This window comes from Leopardus geoffroyi, chromosome A3 (assembly GCF_018350155.1).
Source record: "Leopardus geoffroyi isolate Oge1 chromosome A3, O.geoffroyi_Oge1_pat1.0, whole genome shotgun sequence".
Taxonomy (NCBI): Eukaryota; Metazoa; Chordata; class Mammalia; order Carnivora; family Felidae; genus Leopardus; species Leopardus geoffroyi.
Window position 1 is genome coordinate 63,141,942 of NC_059336.1, and position 21,625 is coordinate 63,163,566.

The 21,625-nt window shown below is 41.5% G+C and overlaps 1 protein-coding gene across 7 annotated transcripts in view; it reads right to left on the reverse strand.

Moving 5' to 3' along the window:
• THADA (THADA armadillo repeat containing) overlaps positions 1 to 21,625 on the reverse strand; it is a 330,511-nt gene that overhangs the window by 58,138 nt on the left and 250,748 nt on the right. For all 7 annotated transcript variants that reach the window (XM_045445868.1, XM_045445865.1, XM_045445866.1 and 4 more), the window contains one exon: positions 20,494 to 20,588. In XM_045445868.1, coding sequence (XP_045301824.1) covers positions 20,494 to 20,588 — 95 coding nt within the window. The remainder of the gene's footprint in view (positions 1 to 20,493; positions 20,589 to 21,625) is intronic.

A 21,625-nucleotide genomic window follows, 5' to 3' on the forward strand; every position in this document is an offset into this window, starting at 1 on the left:
TTCTTCTGGAGGCAAGGGAATGTCACTGGGGCGTTACTTCAAGTGACAAGGTCAGGCAGTCATCTAGGAGAGAAGGGATGAGGGCCTAAAGTAAGGAAGGGCTAGGGGAAGATGGATTTGAGAAGCAGTGAGGGAATCAAATTGGCAGCACTGGGCACTGAATAGGGGAGGAGTCTTGGGTACCTCCCAGAACCCAGATGCTTCACACAACACATTCATCATCCAACAGAAGTTATGTAAACCTCAGTTTGACAAGCATGCCATAAATGGCCGCAAAGAATTAGTGAAACTGTGGACTGGGCCAGTGTGGAGGGCAGAGGGTATCAGTGAGTGTTACAGGCAGCTCCTAGCCCCATCCCCTACCTACTCTAAACTCTCCCCAATTCATTAACTAGCCAGTTATAAATCCTCCTAACTTTACCATTTACCTAACTGTGCGTGGGATTTTACCTACAAGAACATCAGGACAGACTTCATCAAAGGCCTTGCTGAATTTAGGTATCTCATAACTCAGTCAACACTACTGACTTCTAGAAAACTATCATAAACATAATAGAAATATAAAAGATTATGATAACAGAAAAAAACTTACTTGAAATTGCAAAACCTTACAGGCTTGCGATAATCCAGGGATTAAGAATACAGAATATTCATGTTACACATCAAATTGCTGCAAAAAGAAGTTTGCCCCAAAAGGCAAAGTGGGGGCTCAGGCTCCCATATGACTGTGCCCCACGGAAAACACCACCGCCAACTGCCGCCTGTGGTTGCAGACACACCTTTGCTCTTAACTCAGAGTCTGCAGAAGTCCGAGTTCAAGTGGGAGGGCAGCCATCTTTACAAAGCAGTAGGGAAGCCCCAGACAGTTGGGATCCTCAACCTCTGTGTCACTATCTCTATTTTCTTCTTCTTTTTTTTTTTTTTTAATTTTTCAATGTTTATTCATTTTTGAGAGAGAGAGAGAGCGAGCGAGCGAGCGTAGTGCACAAGCCACGAGCAGGGGAGGGGCAGAGAGAGAGGGAGACACAGAATCTGAAGCAGGCTCCAGGCTCTGAGTTGTCAGCACAGAGCCCAATGCGGGGCTCGAACCCACAAACCGTGAGATCATGACCTGAGCCGAAGTTGGATGCTCAACCAACTGAGCCACCCAGGTGCCCCACCATCTCTATTCAGTGCCTAAAAACCTATCCCACTACAATTCAGTGATGAGACCACACCATGTGGTCTTCAGGTGCCACTTCCTCACTCTTCCCACCCACTGCTGCCTCAGGATAACACTGCCTTAAAAAGGAATTTCATTTGTTGGCAAGGAGTCAGAAACATGGCTCAGAGATCTGCTCTTTAGAACATAATAAGAAACAGGAAGAACTGTCTAGGCCATTCTGGACAGTTTTCAGACGAACCTGTTATCTGAAAGAGAGATACTCCAAGCAGAGTGCATCATTCACTAGACTCAAGAGCCAGGCACCCAGCCCCACTTGCTTCCTCTAGGGCCTTGACAAAGGATGACATCATCAAAAACCCAAGGACTGAAGGCACTGCCCTAAAGAAATGGAAGATGGGGGACAGGCTTAGGAAGGTCTCCTTTGGGACTTCTTGGCCTACGTTGCCAGTGCAGTTCAGTACAATTCCATAAGCATTTACTGAGCATAAGCATTTACTACGTACTTTGGGAGAGAGAGATTCAGAGTTGAGAAAGAAAAATTACTTTCTATTAAAAAGCTTTATAACTAATGGGAAGATAAAGACAACTACAAAAATTGCAAAATGCTTAGAGCTCTACAATTGTTAGCAAGAAAAGCTACATTTATGTGGCATGCACTATAGAATGTTATATACACATTATTTAATGCTAGGAATAATAATTACTTTTAGAATTGACACTTGAGTACTATTCTAATTCCACAAGTATTAACTCATTTGAAGAAGTAGGTGCTATTATTATTCCCATTTTACAGATGATGAAACAGAGAGGTTAAGTTACTTGCCCAAGGTTGCAAAGAGAGTACATGAGTCAATGAAGGACCAGAATGAATGTGATGGGCACTTACTTTCTATGGGGGTGGGGGGAGACAAAATAAAAACTTTCACGAGGAAACAACATTTAAGATGGGTCCTGAAGGCTGCCCAGAGGTACCTGACTGGAGGTGGAAATGGCAAATGCTCCAGGGGAGGTTGAGAGACAAAGAGAGACCAAGAATAGGTTCGCTGAGTTAGTGTGTCAGCCGAGGAGGAGTCAGGTCAGAACCACAAGCTACGAGTTATCAAATGACGTCCATTTAGATACCTTCTCCTAACTACTTCATTGTGCACCAAGACCCAAAGAGATGACCTAGAGCACAGTTTCTCAAACTGGAGTGAGCATCAGAATCTCCTGGAGGGCTTGCTAACCCACAGACTGCCGCCTGGGCCTCATCCCCAAAAGTCTGATTCAGGAAGTCTGGGGAAGAAGCTGAGAGTTTGCATTTCCTTTCTTTATTTTTTTTAACTTTATTTATTAATTATTATTATTATTATTATTATTATTGTTTACTTTTTGAGAGAGAGAGAGAGAGAGTGGAGGAAGCATAGAGAGAGAGGGACACACAGAATCCAAAGTGGGCTCCAGGCTCTGAGCTGTCAGCACAGAGACTGACAACAGGGCTCGAATCCACGAACCACAAGATCATGACCTGAGCCAGTCTTATGCTTAACCGACTGAGTGAGCCACATAGTCGCCCCTATTTTTTTAATTCTTTAAAAATTTTAGTGAGAGAGAGAGCATGTGCACGAGTGGAGGAGAGCACACTCAGTGCAGAGCCTGATGAGGGGCTCGACCCACGACTCTGGAATCACTGAAATCAAGTGTCCCAAATCAAGTGTCGGAAGTGCAACTGAATGAGCCACCCAGGTGCAGTTTGCCTTTCTAATAAACTCCCAGGTGATGCTGATGCTGCCCAGCCAGGTGCTTTGAAAACCATTGCCCTCAAGTGATAGTTCTTAACCAGAGGTTATTAAAACCACACACACCTGAATCCCACTCTGGCCTATTCTAATCCAGTTGGCTTCACTTGGGTGCAGACACCTACAGTCTTAAGAAGCCAACAGCTAATTCTGCTGTGTAGCCCAGCTGAGAATCATGTTCCTGAGACACGCCTTTCATAGGGGGTCTGTACGGTTTATGCATGTGTGGGTAGGCAGGGGTTTGCTGTCCCAAGCAGAGTCCAACTGATTCCAGCCCAGTACTTCTTTATAGTGTAGAGAATTCACCAGACCCCTTTTCCTCTTACAAATAAAAACATCAAAGGAGGGAAACCACTAGGAATTCAAAAGAATGAACAAGTGCTGGAATAAAGGCCCCTGGCAGGCCTCAATGCTGGCTCCCGGGGTACAGGTTGTTTTAGGTGCAGGATGTAGCGGTGAAATAGAAAGACCAGGCTCCGGTCTCATGGGGTTCCCACTTACATGGGGACCACAGTCCACCTCTCCCCCTGGGCCTACATTGAGGGCGTCTCGAGCTGCAACAGGAGGCTGGAGTTAGAGATGACCAATACTTTAACATAAGCAGCTGCAGTGACTAAAGAAGAGGTACGTATTGCTTTCCTCTCTGACCCAGTGGCTTCTGGGCCCAGGAAGTGCGTTCAATTCACCTGGAGAGCTTTAGAAAAACACTTACTTCAGGGGGCACTTAACTACATGGCCGGGGCAAGCCTGGTTTTAAAGGGACCTGGGTGACGCTAGTGTAATTCTTCCAGGCTTGCCAGCTCCTGCTTTACCAGCTCTGCACCCACAGCAGGTAAGACAGAGTCCACCAAATGTTTTTCACAACTGGGACCTCTCCCTGGCCAAGCACGGTTTCGTGTCCTGTGCTACCAAGTGCGTTTGAGAGCCTAGGTCAACACAGCGTACTTATTTCCATTTCTGTCCATGACTATTGTCCACAGCATGCAAAAAACTGAGGTTAGTTCTTCGGTGGGGTGCCTCAGTCTGAGGTTTAGCACCTCTCTCCTCTGGAAGATAACATTTCTGTTTGCAATTTCAATTTTGATTGCTTTGGGTTTCTTCCTTCCGATCTTTCTTGGAAAGCCAAGTGTTCCAATGAAAGAGTCCAGTCCCTCCTTTAATGGCCCCATCTTATTTTTCATAAATTAGATGATTTTTTTCAAACTTATTAATTGGGAGTTTTTTCCAGCCCTCCTTATTTGGAAAGTCTTTGGATTTTCTCACCAGTGCAGTCACCCAAGTATGTGTGACTGATTTTAAACATCCAATTTGATTTCGTTTTTGAAATTAACTTTTTGTTTCTTTAGAGCAAGTGTATTTCTAGCCTTCAAAGGCACGGCTTAATGCTGGATTCACTTGGAAGGGTAATACCTCCGGCTGTGCTAAGTCCTGGTTCAATGGGGAAATAATTCCCCAAGTTTGGAATCCAAGGACCGAGAAAATGTCAAAAACAATGTGACAGACTGGTATATGTTGCCAGCTTTTTATCTTGTCAAGGAAGGACGTTAAAAACCTAACATCTATTCATCATTTCATAAAAGAAAGGCTATCTTAACACCGAAAAAAGTAGCAAACCCATGGTGGCATCATAAAGGGCAATTCTTTTTTTTTAATTTTTTTTAATGTTTATTTATTTTTGAGACAGAGAGAGACAGAGCATGAATGGGGGAGGGTCAGAGAGAGAGGGAGACACAGAATCTGAAACAGGCTCTAGGCTCTGAGCGGTCAGCACAGAGCCCTACGCAGGGCTTGAACTCACGGACTGCGAGATCATGACCTGAGCTGAAGTCGGAGGCTTAACCGACTGAGCCACCCAGGCGTCCCCCCAAGGGCAATTCTTTAAAGACATTTGGCTTTAAGAAAAATTTGCCATAATATCATTTGCTTATAGTTTTATTATGAAAGCGTCACCAGGGTGCAGCACAAGGGAACTGTAGTTTTGGAGAAGCTGGTAACAGTTTCCTGAGTTTGATCTGTTTGGACAGCATGACAACCCTAACAGAGGTCTCCTCTGGGGGAACCGCAGGGACTTTGCCGCGTCCCTTGGGACAGTGAGCAAAGTGTCTGTGTGAAGGAGCGCAGTGGTCCATTCATACAATTCCCTCTGGTAATCTCTGATGTGTTATCTTAGCAGTTCTTGGTTCTTTGGCAAGCTGCAGATTTCAGTGTTATGTCTGCAACCTGAATAGAGATTGCTAAATTAACTGCATTTCAAAGGTGCCACTCCCTAACTAACCAAGGTAGGGTGCTAACATCAACCTGGTGCTGAAAGAGGATTTAAAAGCAACACACACACACACACACACACACACACACACACACACATATATATATATATATATATATTTTTTTTTTTTTTTAGTTTATTTTTGAGACAGAGAGGGAGACAGAGCGAGTGAGCGAGCGCAGAGGCTGGGCAGAGAGAGAAGGGGACAGAGGAACCAAAGCCGCCTCTACACTGACAGCAGAGAGCCCGATGTGGGGCTCAAACTCACAAACCATGAGATCATGACCTGAGCCGAAGTTGGACCCTTGAGCCACCCAGGCGCCCTGCAGCACATACTCTGAGCAGGGACAGTCAGTGTCCTATGTCACAAATCCTGTCTTATTATTTAGGGAAGTCTGTCTTCTCCCCAGAGGAGGAGCCTAGCCCCAAAGGGCAGGCCTGTGGGTCATTCATCTTTGATTTTGAGCTACTCATATGGATCTGTTAAAATTTCTTAAAAAAAAAAAAATCAACATAATCTTAAAAAGATGCATGTTAATCTAAATAGCTTTAATAAGGACCTTCTGGGGAAAAAAACATGGGATGATATCATTGCTACATAATTATGGATACAGTGGAGTTTCGCCATAGGAGCATTTAATTTAGGCGAATTTAACTCTAAGCACTCAGCAGATAGATCGGAAAATAACAATTAAAATAGAAGGCAGTTTCACCTGGCACCCCAGTCACTAAACACATTCCCGGAAGGGTGGTTGTGCTGCTCCCACAGACCAGAGGTTCTCAGACTTTAGTGTACTCTCTTGCAGAGCTCCTGACTCAGTTGGCCTGAGGCAGGGCCCCCCAGATCACAGTTCTAACAAATTCCCAGGTGATACTGATGCCGCTCTGCAGGAACCACATTTTAAGAACCACTGTCTCCACCCATCTGAGATCATCTGCGCTTCCTGCGGTGTAAACACCTTGCCGCCATGCTGAATTCGTGTGTGACTAGTGTTTACTGGTGTTTGTTTTTGAACACCACGGCCCCTAATCATAAGTCAACCCCTTCATCTAGTGTTTGGCCAAAAGCTCCTGGCCTTCACTGTGAAGTCATGAATCCAGATAGCCTGATTTTGTGTTGAACTGGCCCAAGTAAAATAGGAAAGAAAGAGTAAGTGTGCTGGCCCCAAGACAGCACTTCCTTGGCCCAGCAGAGATGGTTATAGGGGACGCCAAACTCCCGGTAATCACATTAAACCTGTTCTACTTCTAAGTAGCTAGCTTTCAGTACCCATGAAGGGGGGAAGGATCCCCAGGATTGAAAAGGCCAACCAAACAGAAAAAAATGGTTTCACTGCTATGGAATAAGTCACTTACCACGATATTGTGTAAATGACAATGATACTGATTATGTCACTGTGGTAGTCACTTGCCACTAAGAAGTTTTTTTTCTTTTGCCTGACCTTGCACATGCTGTTGCCTCTGCCTCAAATGAATGAATGAATGAACAAATGAATAGATTTCTCTTTCACATACTGAAAAGGCTCTGAATGCTCTGATACCAGTAGGTCAAGAAAAGTTTGCAGATGGAACTGTTCTAAAGTTTCTTGGATCCTCCCCCTTTCTCCCAGAATCTCCAGCTTCCTTAGAAAAGTTGGGCGTGAGCAAATACAAAGCAGACTTCATTTTTAATTCACAGCAACATGGACAGTGTTTTCTATTTCAAAGGATTGTAGCTCTGGTCAGAGAGATCTGCAGTCAGATCCAACAAAAGTTCCTACCTCAAACAGTTGACAAACTGGTTCTAAAAATAATCACAGATGACAATTTGTACACTCTGTGAATGTTAATGTCCCCTTGCGCAATTTGTCAGTAAAAAGTATATATATATTTGGGGAGAAAAGGAAACCATAGGAACTGCAACAACAACAACAAATCAACTGATTTAATAAATCTTGGCTTCTCCTTATCGAAGGGAAATTCCATTCCTGGATTTAATCCTCTGCGCCTCCCAATGCACTGTAATCCTGACCCCGGGGGCCCCTCCACTAACCAACATGTAGAATGACCTGGTGGAAGGATCTGGAAACTAACTTTGTCTTGAGAAACACCATGAACTGGTGCTGGCTGCTTATTTCTTGCCTACTTCTGTTTCCAGGTCTCTGAACCCCTTTATGCCCTGTTTACCCGTCCCTTTGAAAATATTCCCTCCTTCCCTTGCCCCCATCATATTCTCAAAGGCATGTATTTTTTTTTAAGCACAGAATTCCTTATCTGCTGCTGTGGAAGGAGGATGAGCTTCTGAGAATACCATCTGAAGACTATCTTGTCAACCCATGGAAATAAAAACCTAGTCCCTGTGCTTAGGGTGCTTGGGAGACTGCTCTGGGAGTGATCTCTAAAAGGATTTGGGCTAAAAATGAGCTCATCAGGCATTGGGTGGGACCAAGGTTTACTTCTGGACTCCACCCACCATCCCATCGGCCCCTGTCCAACACAAGGAGGAAGTCAGGAAATACTTGTGGATAAACACATGACAACCCAAAGACACAAACATAAAATTACTTCTGAGCAAACAGCGCTTCTGGTTCTTTGTCAGTGACTGGCTACTAAGGACAAGATTAGGAAATCAGGAATTTCCCTAGCATCACACTCTAGACGTCCTTGTTTAGATCTGCCTTTTCCCCACAAAAGACCTGGGGCTTCTGTTCCACCCTTAGGCAATGAGATACAGTGTGAAATCAACTTGAAAGGAGGTAGCTAGCTGGGAAGATTCCTTTAAGTAACTGGGGCTTACCTCTGTCTTGTCTCCTGGGATAAGAGAGAAGCCAGAACCACCTATCTCAGTCCCTTGCAGGTGCCACAGTTCACAGTTCTGGGAAAAACTGACTCTAAGACTCAAGAAGTTGCTGGCACTACTGGGCTGCGGACTAACACCCACATGAATGATGCTGTGAGGTACAGCAGAGCTGGCAGATCCAACAGAGTCTATGCTATTTAGCGTGAAATCCAGCCCCATCACGGAGGGAGAAGTTAAGTACATTCTGCCAGATGAGCAACGGAGGTAAGCCTGGGAGTAAGTGTACCTGGCCATGGGACCAACAGAAGCTTTGTCTCCTGCTCTGGATGAGATGGTGCATTTCTTTGTTTTTGCTATCAGTTTTAACTGCTGATAGCTGCTTTTCTTTTCTTTTCTTTTCTTTTTTTCCCCCTCTCTGATAGCTGCTTTTCTTCCAACACTGGATTTTTTTCTTTCTTGGGACATAACTTTTCAAGTTTTCATATATATTTTTTTAATGTGACCTTCATCACCCCGGTCTTCAGAGCATATTAGCCCCATTGTACAGTTGAGGCATCAAGAGGTTTCAAAACAAAGTGATGCAAGTGGTTTTTGCTTCAGGCCACCAAGGTTTAACTGTTACGGGAATTGCCCTTGTGCCATAAACAACTAGAAAACTGGACAAAATGTGACAAATTACTGTTTATAAACATTAGATATGGGCAGTGTGATCCTTCAGAGACCAAACAAACAAGGTAAGCCTCACCACTGCCCCAGACTACTACCTAGAGGCAATTTCCATAGAAGGGGAGACCCAGAGCCCAGAGATCTTGCTGAGTGGAGAAGATGAAAGCTCTGAGTTTGGGGAGGCAGCTGGAATTTGTGGGTCAGAATAGTGAAGACGAGGTATCTGTACAAAAACAAAGATCTGCAGAGGCAACCTACTGAGTCTCTGCTGAACACCGATGTGCATGTACAAGGGGTGAAACTCCATGAGGCTGCGGAAAGAACCGTGAGAGCCATGGGCCCAACAATTCTGGAAGCTCAGCTCGGCTCCTGGTAGTTCATGCTCTCACCAGTTAGAGTAGAAAAACCTTGTAATACATGGGGCATCAGGTAGAGACCGGGAAAGGTCTTGTTAGTGGAGCTACATTTGCATTAAACTAAAGGCTCCTCTTCAGATTGGACCCGCCAAAACAGAGCTTATTAAAAGCAAGCCCTGGGGGACCTGGGGGCTCCGTGGTTAAGCATCTGACTTCGGCTCGGGTCATGTTCTCACAGTTTGTGAGCTCATGCACCACTCTGGGTGAGCTCCATGCCCGCTTTGGGTAAAAACACGAGTCCCATGTCTCTCTCTCTTTCTCTCTCTCCCTCTCTCCCTCTCTCTCTCCCTCCCCTTTGCTCACTTATGCCCTCTCTCTCTAGGAAAAAAAAAAAAAAAAAAAAGCAGGCCCTGGAATGGATCCTAAGTAACAACCATATGTCAGAACAAATCCAACACTTTTTTTAATTTTAATTTTTTTAACTAAGTTTTATGGCCAAGTGGGGCTTGAACCCACAATCCTGAGATCAAGAGTCACAGGCATCCCTAAAATCCAACACTTTAAAGGAATAAAATAAATCCAACACTCAACAACATAAAATTAATATTGTCTGGCACCAGTAAAAAATTATATGCATGCAAAAAAATGGGAAAATATGACCCATAACTGGGAGAAATATTAATAAAAACAGACCCCAAAGTAACAATAATAATAATGGAAGTAGAAACAAGGATATGATAACAGCTACTATAAACATGCTACATATGGGCAAGAATCTAGAGAAACATGGAAAACGATGAAGAGAAATATGAAAGATATTAAAAGGACACAAATCAAACTTATAGAGCTGAACAAGATAATATATGAAAAAAAAATACACTAGATGGAGTTAGCAGCAGATTAAAAACTGCAAAAGAAAAGACTAGTGAATTTAGAGACATGAATTAGAAGCTATCAAAAACGAAACACTGATAGAAAAAACTGCCAGGGCATCAGTGATGTGTGGGACAACTTCCAGTGACCTAATACACATCTGAGTGGAGTCCCAGAAAGAGAAGAAAAAGGGAAAGGGCTGGAAAAAATATTTGAAGAAATAATGGTGTTGGAACAACTGGCCTTTTGTATGCTAGAAATGAAAAAGAGAACTTCAACCTTATCTCATGAGATACGTGAAAATCTGGTTGATGTCAATCAAAGAGCTAAATGCAAAACCTTATATATAAAATTGTAGAAGAAAACATGAGCAAACATCTTTGTGACTTTGGGATAGATAAAGACTTCTTTACTAGGGCACAAAAAGCATAAAACAAAGAAAAAATTGATAAATTGGACTTCATCAAGATTCAAAATGTTTGCTCTTCAAAAGACATTGTTAAGGAAAAGATAAACAACAGACAGGTAGAAAATATCTATTTGTATAAAGGACTTATATTCAGAATAAAGAACTCTAAGACTCAATAAGAGAACTCAACTTAAAAAAGAAATATGCAAGAGATTTGAATAGACATTTTACCAAAAATATACATGTATAGAAGAACTACTAGAGGGACAATAATACCAAGTCTAGGTAAGGATGTTGAACAACCTCTCATATAGTGCTGGTGGGGATGCAAAGTGGTACCCCCTTTGGAAAACAAGTTTGGCAGTTTCTTGTAATTCTTATCATAACCCAGTGATCACCTTCCTAGGTTTTACTTAACAGGAATAAAAACATGACCCACAGAAACACTTCTACATGAATGCTCAGAGCCACATTCTTCACAATCTCCAAAAAGTAGAAATGCCCAAATGTATTTCAACTGGTGATTTAATATAAACCATACATATAATGGAATACTACTCAGCAATAAAAAGTCATGAGTCACACCATACTAATAAAAGTAAAAAACAAAACACATGATCCATCTCAATAGATACAGAAAAAGAATTTGACAAAATCCAACACCCTTTCACAGTAAAAAGACACAACAAACTAGAAATAAAGGAAACTTCTTCAACCTGTTAAAGGATTATCTATGAAAAACCCACAGCTGACAACATACTGACTGGTGAAGAAAGCTCTCTCCTTAAGGTCCCAAAAAGACAAGAATGTCTGTTCTTGCCATTTCCATTTAACACTGTACAGGAGGTTCTAGCCAGGGCAATTAGGCAAGAAAAATAAATAAAAGGCATCCAGATTGGAAAGGAAGAAGTAAAAACTATGTTGCACATGACATGATCTCATATATAGAAAATCCTAAGAAGCCCAAAAAAATTCTAATAAATGAGTTCAGTAAGGTTGCAGGATAAAAGATTAATATACAAATATCAACTATAGTTCCATATGGTAGCAACAAATAACCTAAAATTGAAATTATGAAAATAATTCCACCTACAACAGCATCAAAAAGAATAGCATAGGAATAAATTATTTAACAAAAGGCGTTCATGAAAGAAACGTCACTGAAAGAAATTGCTGAATATCTAAACAAATGGAAGGACATCCTGTATTCTGATCTGAATACCTGAAGACATAATATTGTTGTAATGACAACTGACCTACAGATTTAACACAATACCTATGAAAACCCTAGCTAATCTTTCTTTCCTTTTTGCAGAAGCAGACAAACTTCCTAAAATTTTATGACAATATAAGGGACCCAGCCAAAAAACTCTTGAAACAGAAGAATAAAGTTGGAGGACTTATATTCTGATTTCAAAAGTTACCAGAAAGCAATGAAAATCAAGACAGTATAGTTCTGCCATAAGGACAGACATGTAGAACAATAGCATAGAATTGAGAGTCCAGAAATAAATTCATATATTTATGGTCAATTGATTATTTGACCAGGGTACCAGGACAATTCAATGGGGGAAAGGATAATGAAAGTCTTTCAACAAATAGTGCTGGGATAAATGGATAGCCACACGCAATCCTGAGGTACGCTGGACCTGTACCTCACACCAAATACAAAAATTCACTCAAAATGTATCAGAAACCTAAATGTTAAGAGATAAAACTATATAGTCTTTAGAAGAAAGAAGAAAACATGGGTACAAATCTCTGTGACCTTGGATTTGGCAATGGTTTCTTAGATTTGATGTCAAAAGCACAACCAACAAAAGAAAAAATAAACTAGATGTCATCAAAACTAAAAATTATACATCAAAGGACATTATCAAGAAGGTGAAAAGACAACCCACAGAATGAGAGAAAATATTTGTAACCATATAACTGATAAGGGATTAATATCCATATATATAAAGAAGTCTTACAACTCAAGAATAAAAAGACAAATATCCCAATTTAAAAATGGGCAAACAGATGGAACTAGAGGGTATTAAGCTAAGCAAAATTAGTCAGAGAAAGACAAATATCCTATGACTTCACTCATACGAGGACTTTAAGATACAAAACAGGTGAACATAAGGGAAGGGAAGCAAAAATAATATAAAAACAGGGAGGGGGGCAAAACAGAAGAGACTCATAAATATGGAGAACAAACTGAGGGTTACTGGAGGGGTTGTGGGAGGGGGGGATGGGCTAAATGGGGAAGGGGCACTAAGGAATCTACTCCTGAAATCATTGTTGCACTATATGCTAACTAACTTGGATGTAAATTAAAAAAATAAATTAAATTTAAAAAAATGGGCAAAGAATCTGAATAGACATTTCCCTAAAGATGATAAACAAATGGCCAGTTAGCGGTAGAGAGTATGTTCAACATCACTAGCCTTTGATAAAGGAAATGCAAATCAAAAGCACAATGCAATATTGCTTCATGCCCACTGGGATGGTTATAATAAAAAAGATGGACGATAACAAGTGCCATCAAGGATGTGGAGAAATTGAAACCCTCATACATTGCTGGTAGGAGGAATGTAAACTGATGCAATCTCTTTGGAAACAGTTTGCCAATTCCTCAAAAAGTTCAACTTAGAGCTGGCATACGGCCCAGCAATTCTACTCCTAGGTCAATACCTAAGAGAACTGAAACCATACATCCCCACAAACACTTGTCCATGAATCATAACAGTATTGTTTATAACAGCCCAAAAATCTATCAACTAATGAATAAATAAAACATGGTATACTGATCCAATGGAATACTATTCTGCCATAAAAAAGAACAGTGTTGATTCATGATCCAAGATGGATGAACCTTGAAAACATTAAGAATCCAGACACAAAAGGCCACATGCTGTATGATTCCATTTATATGAAGTGTCCAGAATAAGTTTTCAAAAACAATTTGCTTAACTAATTTAATGGACACAGATTATCTGTGATGAGGGCTGTTGGAGTGGGGCAATATAGGAACACAGAGAAAAACTGAAATCACAGATGATCTGAGACCCCAGTTGCTCATTTGAACAGTATTTTACTCTTGGGGTGGAAATGTGGGTAAGAAGGTTTCATGACATAGCCCCGTTACAGGTCTAGACACTCGGCCCAACTCACGCTACTACGAGGCTCTTAATTTTGGTCATGGAAATGGGCACTGCACCAGGAACCAGGGAAGCTTGACTATTTCACTAACTAGCCGTGTGACCTTGGGCAAGTCACTTAATTGCTATAGTTTCCATTCCACCTACTGATTAAATGGTCTCGAAACTCTAAAATTCTAAGAACCGTGGGCCTATGTACTCAGCACCAAGGCTTGGAATTAACGAGGGGTAAACACCACATGAACCTAGCAATCTAATAACACATCCTGTATTATTCTGACTTCCGAAAGGCAGCTAGAATCATCTGCTTATTTTAGGAGCTGGCTGTTCCCTGGGAAAGATACTTTTGGCAAAAGCAACCATTCAGATGACAGTTTAGTGTTTTGGAGAAAAGCAACTAATTTATTGACAACAAAGCCTGGTTTTTTTCCTTGAAATTTCATAGCTGTAGGCCCAGAAATAAAAAGTCCCCAGAAGACTTTAAAAATATGTTCTCAATTCCCTTTTATCTCCCACCCAGAGCTGAGAGAACAGCACCAACTGTGTCATATTAAACACATCTGCATCCAACACCGATAAAAGTGCATGACCAAGGGAACAGATAAGAATTGTTTTCAATTTGTTCAGATGGGATTGGTTAAATTTAACCTAATTAGACCAAATAATCAAAGCAGGTGTTTGTAAGTTGCCAATGTTTTTATACTCTGTAATTGTTTGGCTATATTTCCCAAGAACTTAAGTAAAGGAAGTTAGTATGTCATAAAAATCATTGACCTTATACTTATTCATGTCACACATATATTATTCACGTTCCAGGTGGTACAAATACAAGGCATTGTTGAATACTTGTCACAGATTTTAGCATTTGACCATCATCAACATCTAAGCTGGCCTTTGGGAGTGCTTACATTACCTAACTTCCATTATATAAATACAAGCAGTAATAAATGAGAGCCTGTCTTCTAATCTTACATTGATCTACAAAGCACATTCACTTGGCATTTAGACTACTTAGGGATTCTGACTTCACTCTCATAAGCTGGTCACTTTTAAGGCATTTAGAGGAAAAATAATAACAATAAAAGTTACATTCTAGTAACACAAAATGTTTATTGCATTTGGCGGAATGATGAGATCTGAACTATAAATCTCAACTAACAAAGGAACCACAGAACGCAGTCACCAGCAGCCTGGAATTGGGAAGTGCTTCATGTAGTGGCCGTAGGTCCACTTGTGAAGGGAAAAAGGGCAGGTGGCTGCCTGGGAGCGGTCAAGCTTTCTCTTTCTAGTAACTGCTTGTGTCCCCGGTACACTCTCATGTTATTGCATATACTGCTGGCACAGGAGAGACAGAAATGAGGCAAGAAAATCCCCATGAAAGCCTATGATCTGGAAACTCCTATAGAGGGGATCCCTCTCTAAGGCCTGGGGGTTCTACAAGAGAGGAAGAGGAATGGGAAGACAAAACAACCAACAGGGTTCTAGGGCACTCCTCCCCAAGGTAGAGATTTTCCTAATTCTGGCCCCGATTGGGCTGCGGGGCCACAGCGTCGACGCCTGGAGAGCCAGGCTCTTCTGTCTCACTACACATGAGACACTTGGCCGGTTTTCTCTGTGCCTTAGGTTTCCTCACATCTAACACGAAGGACCACTAGTACCGCCCTTACTAATGCACACAAAATGCTTGGCACAGTGCTTGGCATGGCGGTAGGCGCTCAATAGCTGTTGGTCAAAAATTATGATGATCCCGGGGCACCTGGGTGGCTCAGTCGGTTGAGCGTCTGACTTCGGCTCAAGTCATGATCTCCCGGTTGAACCCGCGTCAAGCTCTGTGCTGACAGCTTGGAGCCTGGAGCCTGCTTTGGATTCTGTGTCTCCCCCTCTCTCTACCCCTCCCCCGCTCACGCGGTGTCTCTCTGTCTCTCAATAATAAATACATGTTAAAAAAAAAATTTTTTTTTAAATTACGATGATCCCTATAAGGAAGAGGGTATTGAAAATGCTTCCTGAGGACAAGAGTATGCCGGATATCCTATATACATTTCAGGGGAAGGGAAACAGCCTTTTGAGATCACTTATACTCTGTGGAAGGAGGATGGAAAATGTCCAGCCTGAGAAGGAAAAACTGAAGGTGGGTTTCCAGTGAGAATGAAAGCTCTGTCTCCCATCCCTGCCCAGGCCTGCAAGGCAACCCTGAAGTGCTTGTGGCAGTTAGTCCTCTTCTTCCTCACCCCCCAGCTCCAACTGGAGACTATAATTTTCTTTCTAGCAGGAAACTGATGCATACGAATGATGACAGATGGATTCAGAAGAGGAAAAAGAATACAGGGGACAGAGCGTCCTTGTGGGTTTAAATCACGTTAGAACTCAAAACAAAACCCCCAGATCTGGAATTTTTAAAACCTAGTTAATGGCTGAGGAAACCTCAAAGGCTGGGGAAGCATGAAGATAAAAGTCTGAATCACACAAAACACATCATTATCTTAAGCTTTTCTAATCGTCTTCTCTGCCTTTCCCCCTCACTGTTTTTCTCATTGTTTATGCCCCAGCCCCTCAATGTGGTTCTGAGACACTTTAGAGATAGAAATAGCTTTCCAAGGTCACGTACAGAATAGTGTTTGAGAGGAGATGGACAGACCCTCCTCCAACCAAAAAAAGTTTCCCTGAAACTGATACTACTTCACTTCTTTCGGAATAATTAAGCACTTTCAAGATTCAGTTAGATTCATTTACTGCTGAAATGCAAGTACGTACACCCATATGAATAAAACAGAATCATGGTGTGTAAGATTCATAAAATGGAAAATGAGAGAAAGAAACTCCCATGATGGCGCCATTCTAAGACAAGTGTTTTGAAGCACTGTGCTGCCTTTAACTTCAGTCTGGTTCTCTGCTCCCCACTCCCACCTCCTAGACCCCCAGTGCCGATGATCACAAGGTCTGGACAAATCCCCCTGACATTCCATTAATGGATTTTCAGTTACATTCTTTTTCAGTGACAATAGGAACTTGGTTCATAAGGGTCCTAAGAATTCTATGAGGACGAGGGCAAAGAAGGAAATGTCTCCTTGTCTTAAAAAAACCACACAATGCCACTCTCTGTCTTATGTCCTTCAATAATCTCCTTTTGTCTACAGGGTCAAGTCCAAGCTCCTCAGACTGGCCTACGAGGTCCTTCGTGATTGAGTTCCTGCCTCTGCAGCCTCCCTTCCAGTCACACCTGCCTGGTCTTGAACTGATACTCTGGTCATTGTCCTAGCTCTTTGAAGGCTGTGCTGACTCACGTCTCTGTGGCTTTGGCCATGGTCTTCCTTCTGTCTATAATGCCCACCTTTACCTTGACCATGCGGTTAATCTCAAAAAAGGCCTCAAAATTCAGCTCAACTGAAGTCTCCCCGCCTTCCCAAGAAAAAATGACCTTCCAGGGGCGCCTGGATAGCTCAGCTGGTTGAGTGCCTGACTCTTGATTTAGGTCATGATCTCACAGTTCGTGGGATCGAGCCCCATGTCAGGCTCTGTGCTGCCAGCATGGAGCCTGCTTGGGATTCTCTCTCCCTCTCTCTCTCTCAAGCCCCACTTGTGTGTGAGTGCTCTCTCTCTCAAAATAAATTTAAAAGCTTAAAAAAAAATGACTTTCCATTCTTTGGTGCTTCCAATGTATCCCACACACACTTCCTTTGTAATACCTGCAAACCCTACTGTGCCTACTTACAAGCCCAAATCATATGCATGTGTATCTCCAGCTACAGGTGCTCAATGAGTCTGATGCCTACATGTCATTTCTGATGAATAAAGAAATAAATGAACAACAACAAAAAATGACCCTTTTTTTGAATCAGTCAGAGGGGCAGGAGCATCCTTAATCAAGTGGATTTCCTGACATTCTGTCCCAGGTATGCCATGCTTCAGTATTTTCCTAGGAAAGCAGGCATTTCTTCTTTCCCAAAGATGTTTAAAATAAGAGGAGAGCTGTGAATGTGAGGGGCTGCAGGGTACTGGATTAGATGCATGTTTCTAGCTAGTGACAATGATGATAATAATATTAACAGTAGCTAATATTTATTGAGCACTTATTCTGTGTGATGCAAAGCACATTCTATACATAGGAATTTACATATGTTAGTTGAAAACCAGTCTAAGATATAGATCCTGTTATCACCCCCAATTACAATTGAGAAAAACTGTCTCAGAGAGGTTCATTGACTTGCCTAAGGTCACAAAACTAGTAAATGGCAGACCTGGGATTCAAATCCAGGGATATGGCTTCAGAGCCTAAATGATATACTCCCTTACTCTCAGCTTCGTGAGCTAATAATGGAGGTAGATGTGCACACATTTACAAACATACACATGATATAAACACAACATTTGAATCAGAAAATAAATTTACATTTGACTGATGCATGAATTTAAGTAAGACTTTGTATCTTGATGACAATTGTTACTATTCTAAAAACTGAGGAAAACTCTGCATTTCTATCAGTTAATAACAAATCCGCATAGTTAGGGCCTGCTATGTACTTAGCTGTGGGACAAGGAATCTACAGCACGATCCATTCTTTCAAGTTACTTGCAAGGTAACACTATAATGTCATGACATTATTTCAAAATCATATTGTAGTCTACTCATCCAAATAAGTGATCATCTTGTTTGGTGATATATTTAGCTGTTGCTCAAACTGCCTTTGGAAACAATTTATGAAACACATAAGAATAGATTTCATTACTTTAAGCTCATAGTTTGTTTTCATCCTAAACAGTGCCATCCACTTTAATTGCCATCACATTTGACATTTGGTTAGTTCTAAAAATCTAGTTCCATCCTCAAAGAAGGAAAATTTGTTAGTACTATTTGTGTGAATGTACTATAAGATTACATACATTCATACAGATAGACACAGACATGCACACGCATCTGTGGCTTATGTGGGCAAACACCAAAGGACTGGATAAAATCCTTACTTGTCTGTTAAGAATATAACATGAGCCATATATATAATTTTTTATGTTCCAGCAGCTACATTTTTTAAAGTAAAAGGAAACAGGTGAAATTAATTTTAACAATACATTTTATTTAGCCCAATATATCAAAAATATTATCATTCCAACATGTAATCAATATAAAAAAATTAACGAGAAATTTTACATTCTTTTTTTCATACTAACTCTTTGAAATGTGGTGTGTATTTTATTCTTACAAAACATTCCAATTTGGATGGACCACATCTCAAGTGCTCAGGAGTCCTGCCATATTGGGCAGTGCAGGATAAAATAGTTAGGGCTATGGCTTTCAGAACAGAACAAGGGCAAGAGTACCCACCCCCACGCATCTTACTCTGCAAAGTACCTGAAGAGGGATGGTGCATCGATCCAAGTGCAATACTGTTGAGTAATAAACCACAGCTTGTGACATTTAATTGGGGTACAAATTCCAAATACTGCAAGACTTTGGAGGGAAGGATTGCTCAAAAAAGGCCAATGTCATCTTCCTGAAGGAGACCAGCCATCAATAAAGGGTGGGTGGTTGGAGAACAGAGTAGGGAATTCCAAAACATTCAAGGAATGTCCCTCCGGACAAGGAATAAAGGTACTAATACATCAAGAAAAACTTAGTCCAAATAAACTGATGATTACAGTCAACCACTCTAACGACTGGACTTGTTAGTCGTGAGCAACTCTTTCACCGCCAAAGTCCTTTAGCTACTAAGCAGAGAAGTATTATAAAGCTATATGGAATTTGGAACTGAAATATAAAAATAGAGGAAACCCAAAAAGAACTTATTTGGTAACACCCAATTTATAATCTCTGCACCCTAGTTCAAGTGTAAAATATGGTGGCGCAACCCTGGGATTTCCTACAGCGAAGGTGATCTATAACTTATTGTGCAAACCGGGACACTTGTAAGAGTAAAGGGGGGCACCATTAATAATTATGCTGGGACAAGAGGCATAAAGTAAGCCCGTTTTACAACTATAAAACTATATGATTCTATTCTACCAAACGGATACAACAGCTCCCCCTGTGCAGGGATGTGGAGCTGATGAAAGCCCAGGCAGGTTCTTCTTACCTCTGCATGGCCACAGGGGCTTTGTGGGCTAATATACATTGATCTGGGTGAGATGGTTTCGCACCTCCCCCTCAAAGCAATTTAAATTGGTTTGAATTTGGGAACAGGGTTCCATATGGACAGAGCCGGACTCTGACAGCCTGAATATATTTACTGAAGACAAGAAATCATTGACAGACTAAATGTAACAGAGGAAAAGCCTGGCCTGCTTGTACTCAGAATGTGACTTTGTAATTGTAGCCTCTTTTAGACAGGCCCAATCAATTAGAAGAGGCTGATTTTAACCAGTTGCAGGCTCATTACCCTGCATTCCAGTTTGTGTTGATGAAAATCAGTTTCAGTCTGTGGCCTGGAACTCATGTACAGCACTTCCTGCAGCCTCTTATATAAACACATCAAAAAAAAATTTTTTTTTTTTATTTGGAGTTGCCCTTCTCCATTTTAAGAAAACCACTCTGTGAATCATGATTAAAATAGAACAATTGTAATATGGATCTGGGGCCCCATACCAGGAAACATACTTGACCAAGGAACATACCTCAAGGCAGAGCTTAAAGCAGTGAAGGGCAAATTTGAGACAGAGTCTCAGGTATGCAGGCTCTAGGATCAAATGAGCCCAGCTCAGTAAGGTCCACGGAATGGAGCAGAATGGACTCTCAGTTACTGAAAATGACAAACTACCAACGAAAATGCATGGAAGAGGAAAAAAAGCCAAGGTGTCTGAAATACAGAGGGCATCTGAGTAGAGTCCAAACTCTTTCCTGAATGATCAAATTGAAAATAAATAGCAAACTTCCAACTAAACAAGGACAGGTTTCCTTGAGAAGCTTCTATGAGGTAGCCATATGACGCTATGCTTAATTTTGATGTGTGGTTAGTTTTACAAAAGTAGAAGCTGGGGGAGTGTGTGGTACAACCACTCAAAACCCCACCTGTATTTCAAAGATCCGTAATTGTTCCAAAATATGATGTAACTATGAATCATACCTGGCTGGTTGCCTTTTGTGGGTTTGTCAAGGCAGCGAGTCAACAGGAAGAGAATATCAATATATACAGCTCTGGTCACCAAACATGGATTTTGCCTAGAAAGGTAAAGAACAGCAGATAAATTGATATTTTCTCTCCCTGAGGCCTGGGTCACAGAAGAGAAAAAGGTATTTTGTAACAGGCATATCATGAGGCTTACGGAGTTACGGTGAATGCTAAAAAAGACAGATAATCACCAATGGTGAAGACATGTCAGTAAGACAAGTGAGGAAATGAAATCCTAGAGCATATGGTGGAGGTTGGGGATATACATGTAAAGAACAGATAAAACTCTATGCTCTGGTTACAAATAAAACAAACTGAAAACAAACAAAAACCAATATCCTATCCTAGTTATTTGAAAACAAGGAGATTGGCAGAGGGAATTATATTCTATTATTTTCCTCTTAAGTGGATAGATCTGGGGGAAAATCATTGGTTACGAGTATCACTGACTTAGCATTTTGGAGAAGGAGAACTGCAATCACATAGGACAAACCATACCTATGGACTTAAAATAACCAGCTGAAAAACAAACACACAGAAGGGCTAACAAACACTGTGACAGACATTCCTTTCCCAATAAATGGAATTTTTTCTTCTTTCAATATGTGGAGTTCACTTTACTCTTTGAATCACATGCTGGAAAAAAGTGGGCCTGGATTTAGGGGTCTGGATTAAAAAAAAAAAAAGGAAAAATGAAGACTTTCTTTTGACAACAGTGCTGAAGGTCCCCTGGCTCTGAGCCTCAGTTCAGACTGACCATGAAAAGGGCCCCAACCTCCTTGGTGTACTAATAATTCAGCCTAAGTAGTAAAAACAGTAGGGACAGATCTGGGTTTGAATCCTGGCTTTGCTGCTTACTCCTGTGACCTGAATCACATTCCTGACCTGTACAATGGGAACCCTAATCACCACAAAGTGAGTCACTGTGAGCTTCCGAGGTGGCACAGCGACCAGAACACCGCCTCGCTGCCTGGTCATGGCACATGCTCCATCGGTGCTTGTTCCCGCCCAGTTCTGCTCCCAACCTAAGATCATGGGATGGCACAGGGATGCTGCCAGTGAGATTCCATACACTTGGCCCCTAAAC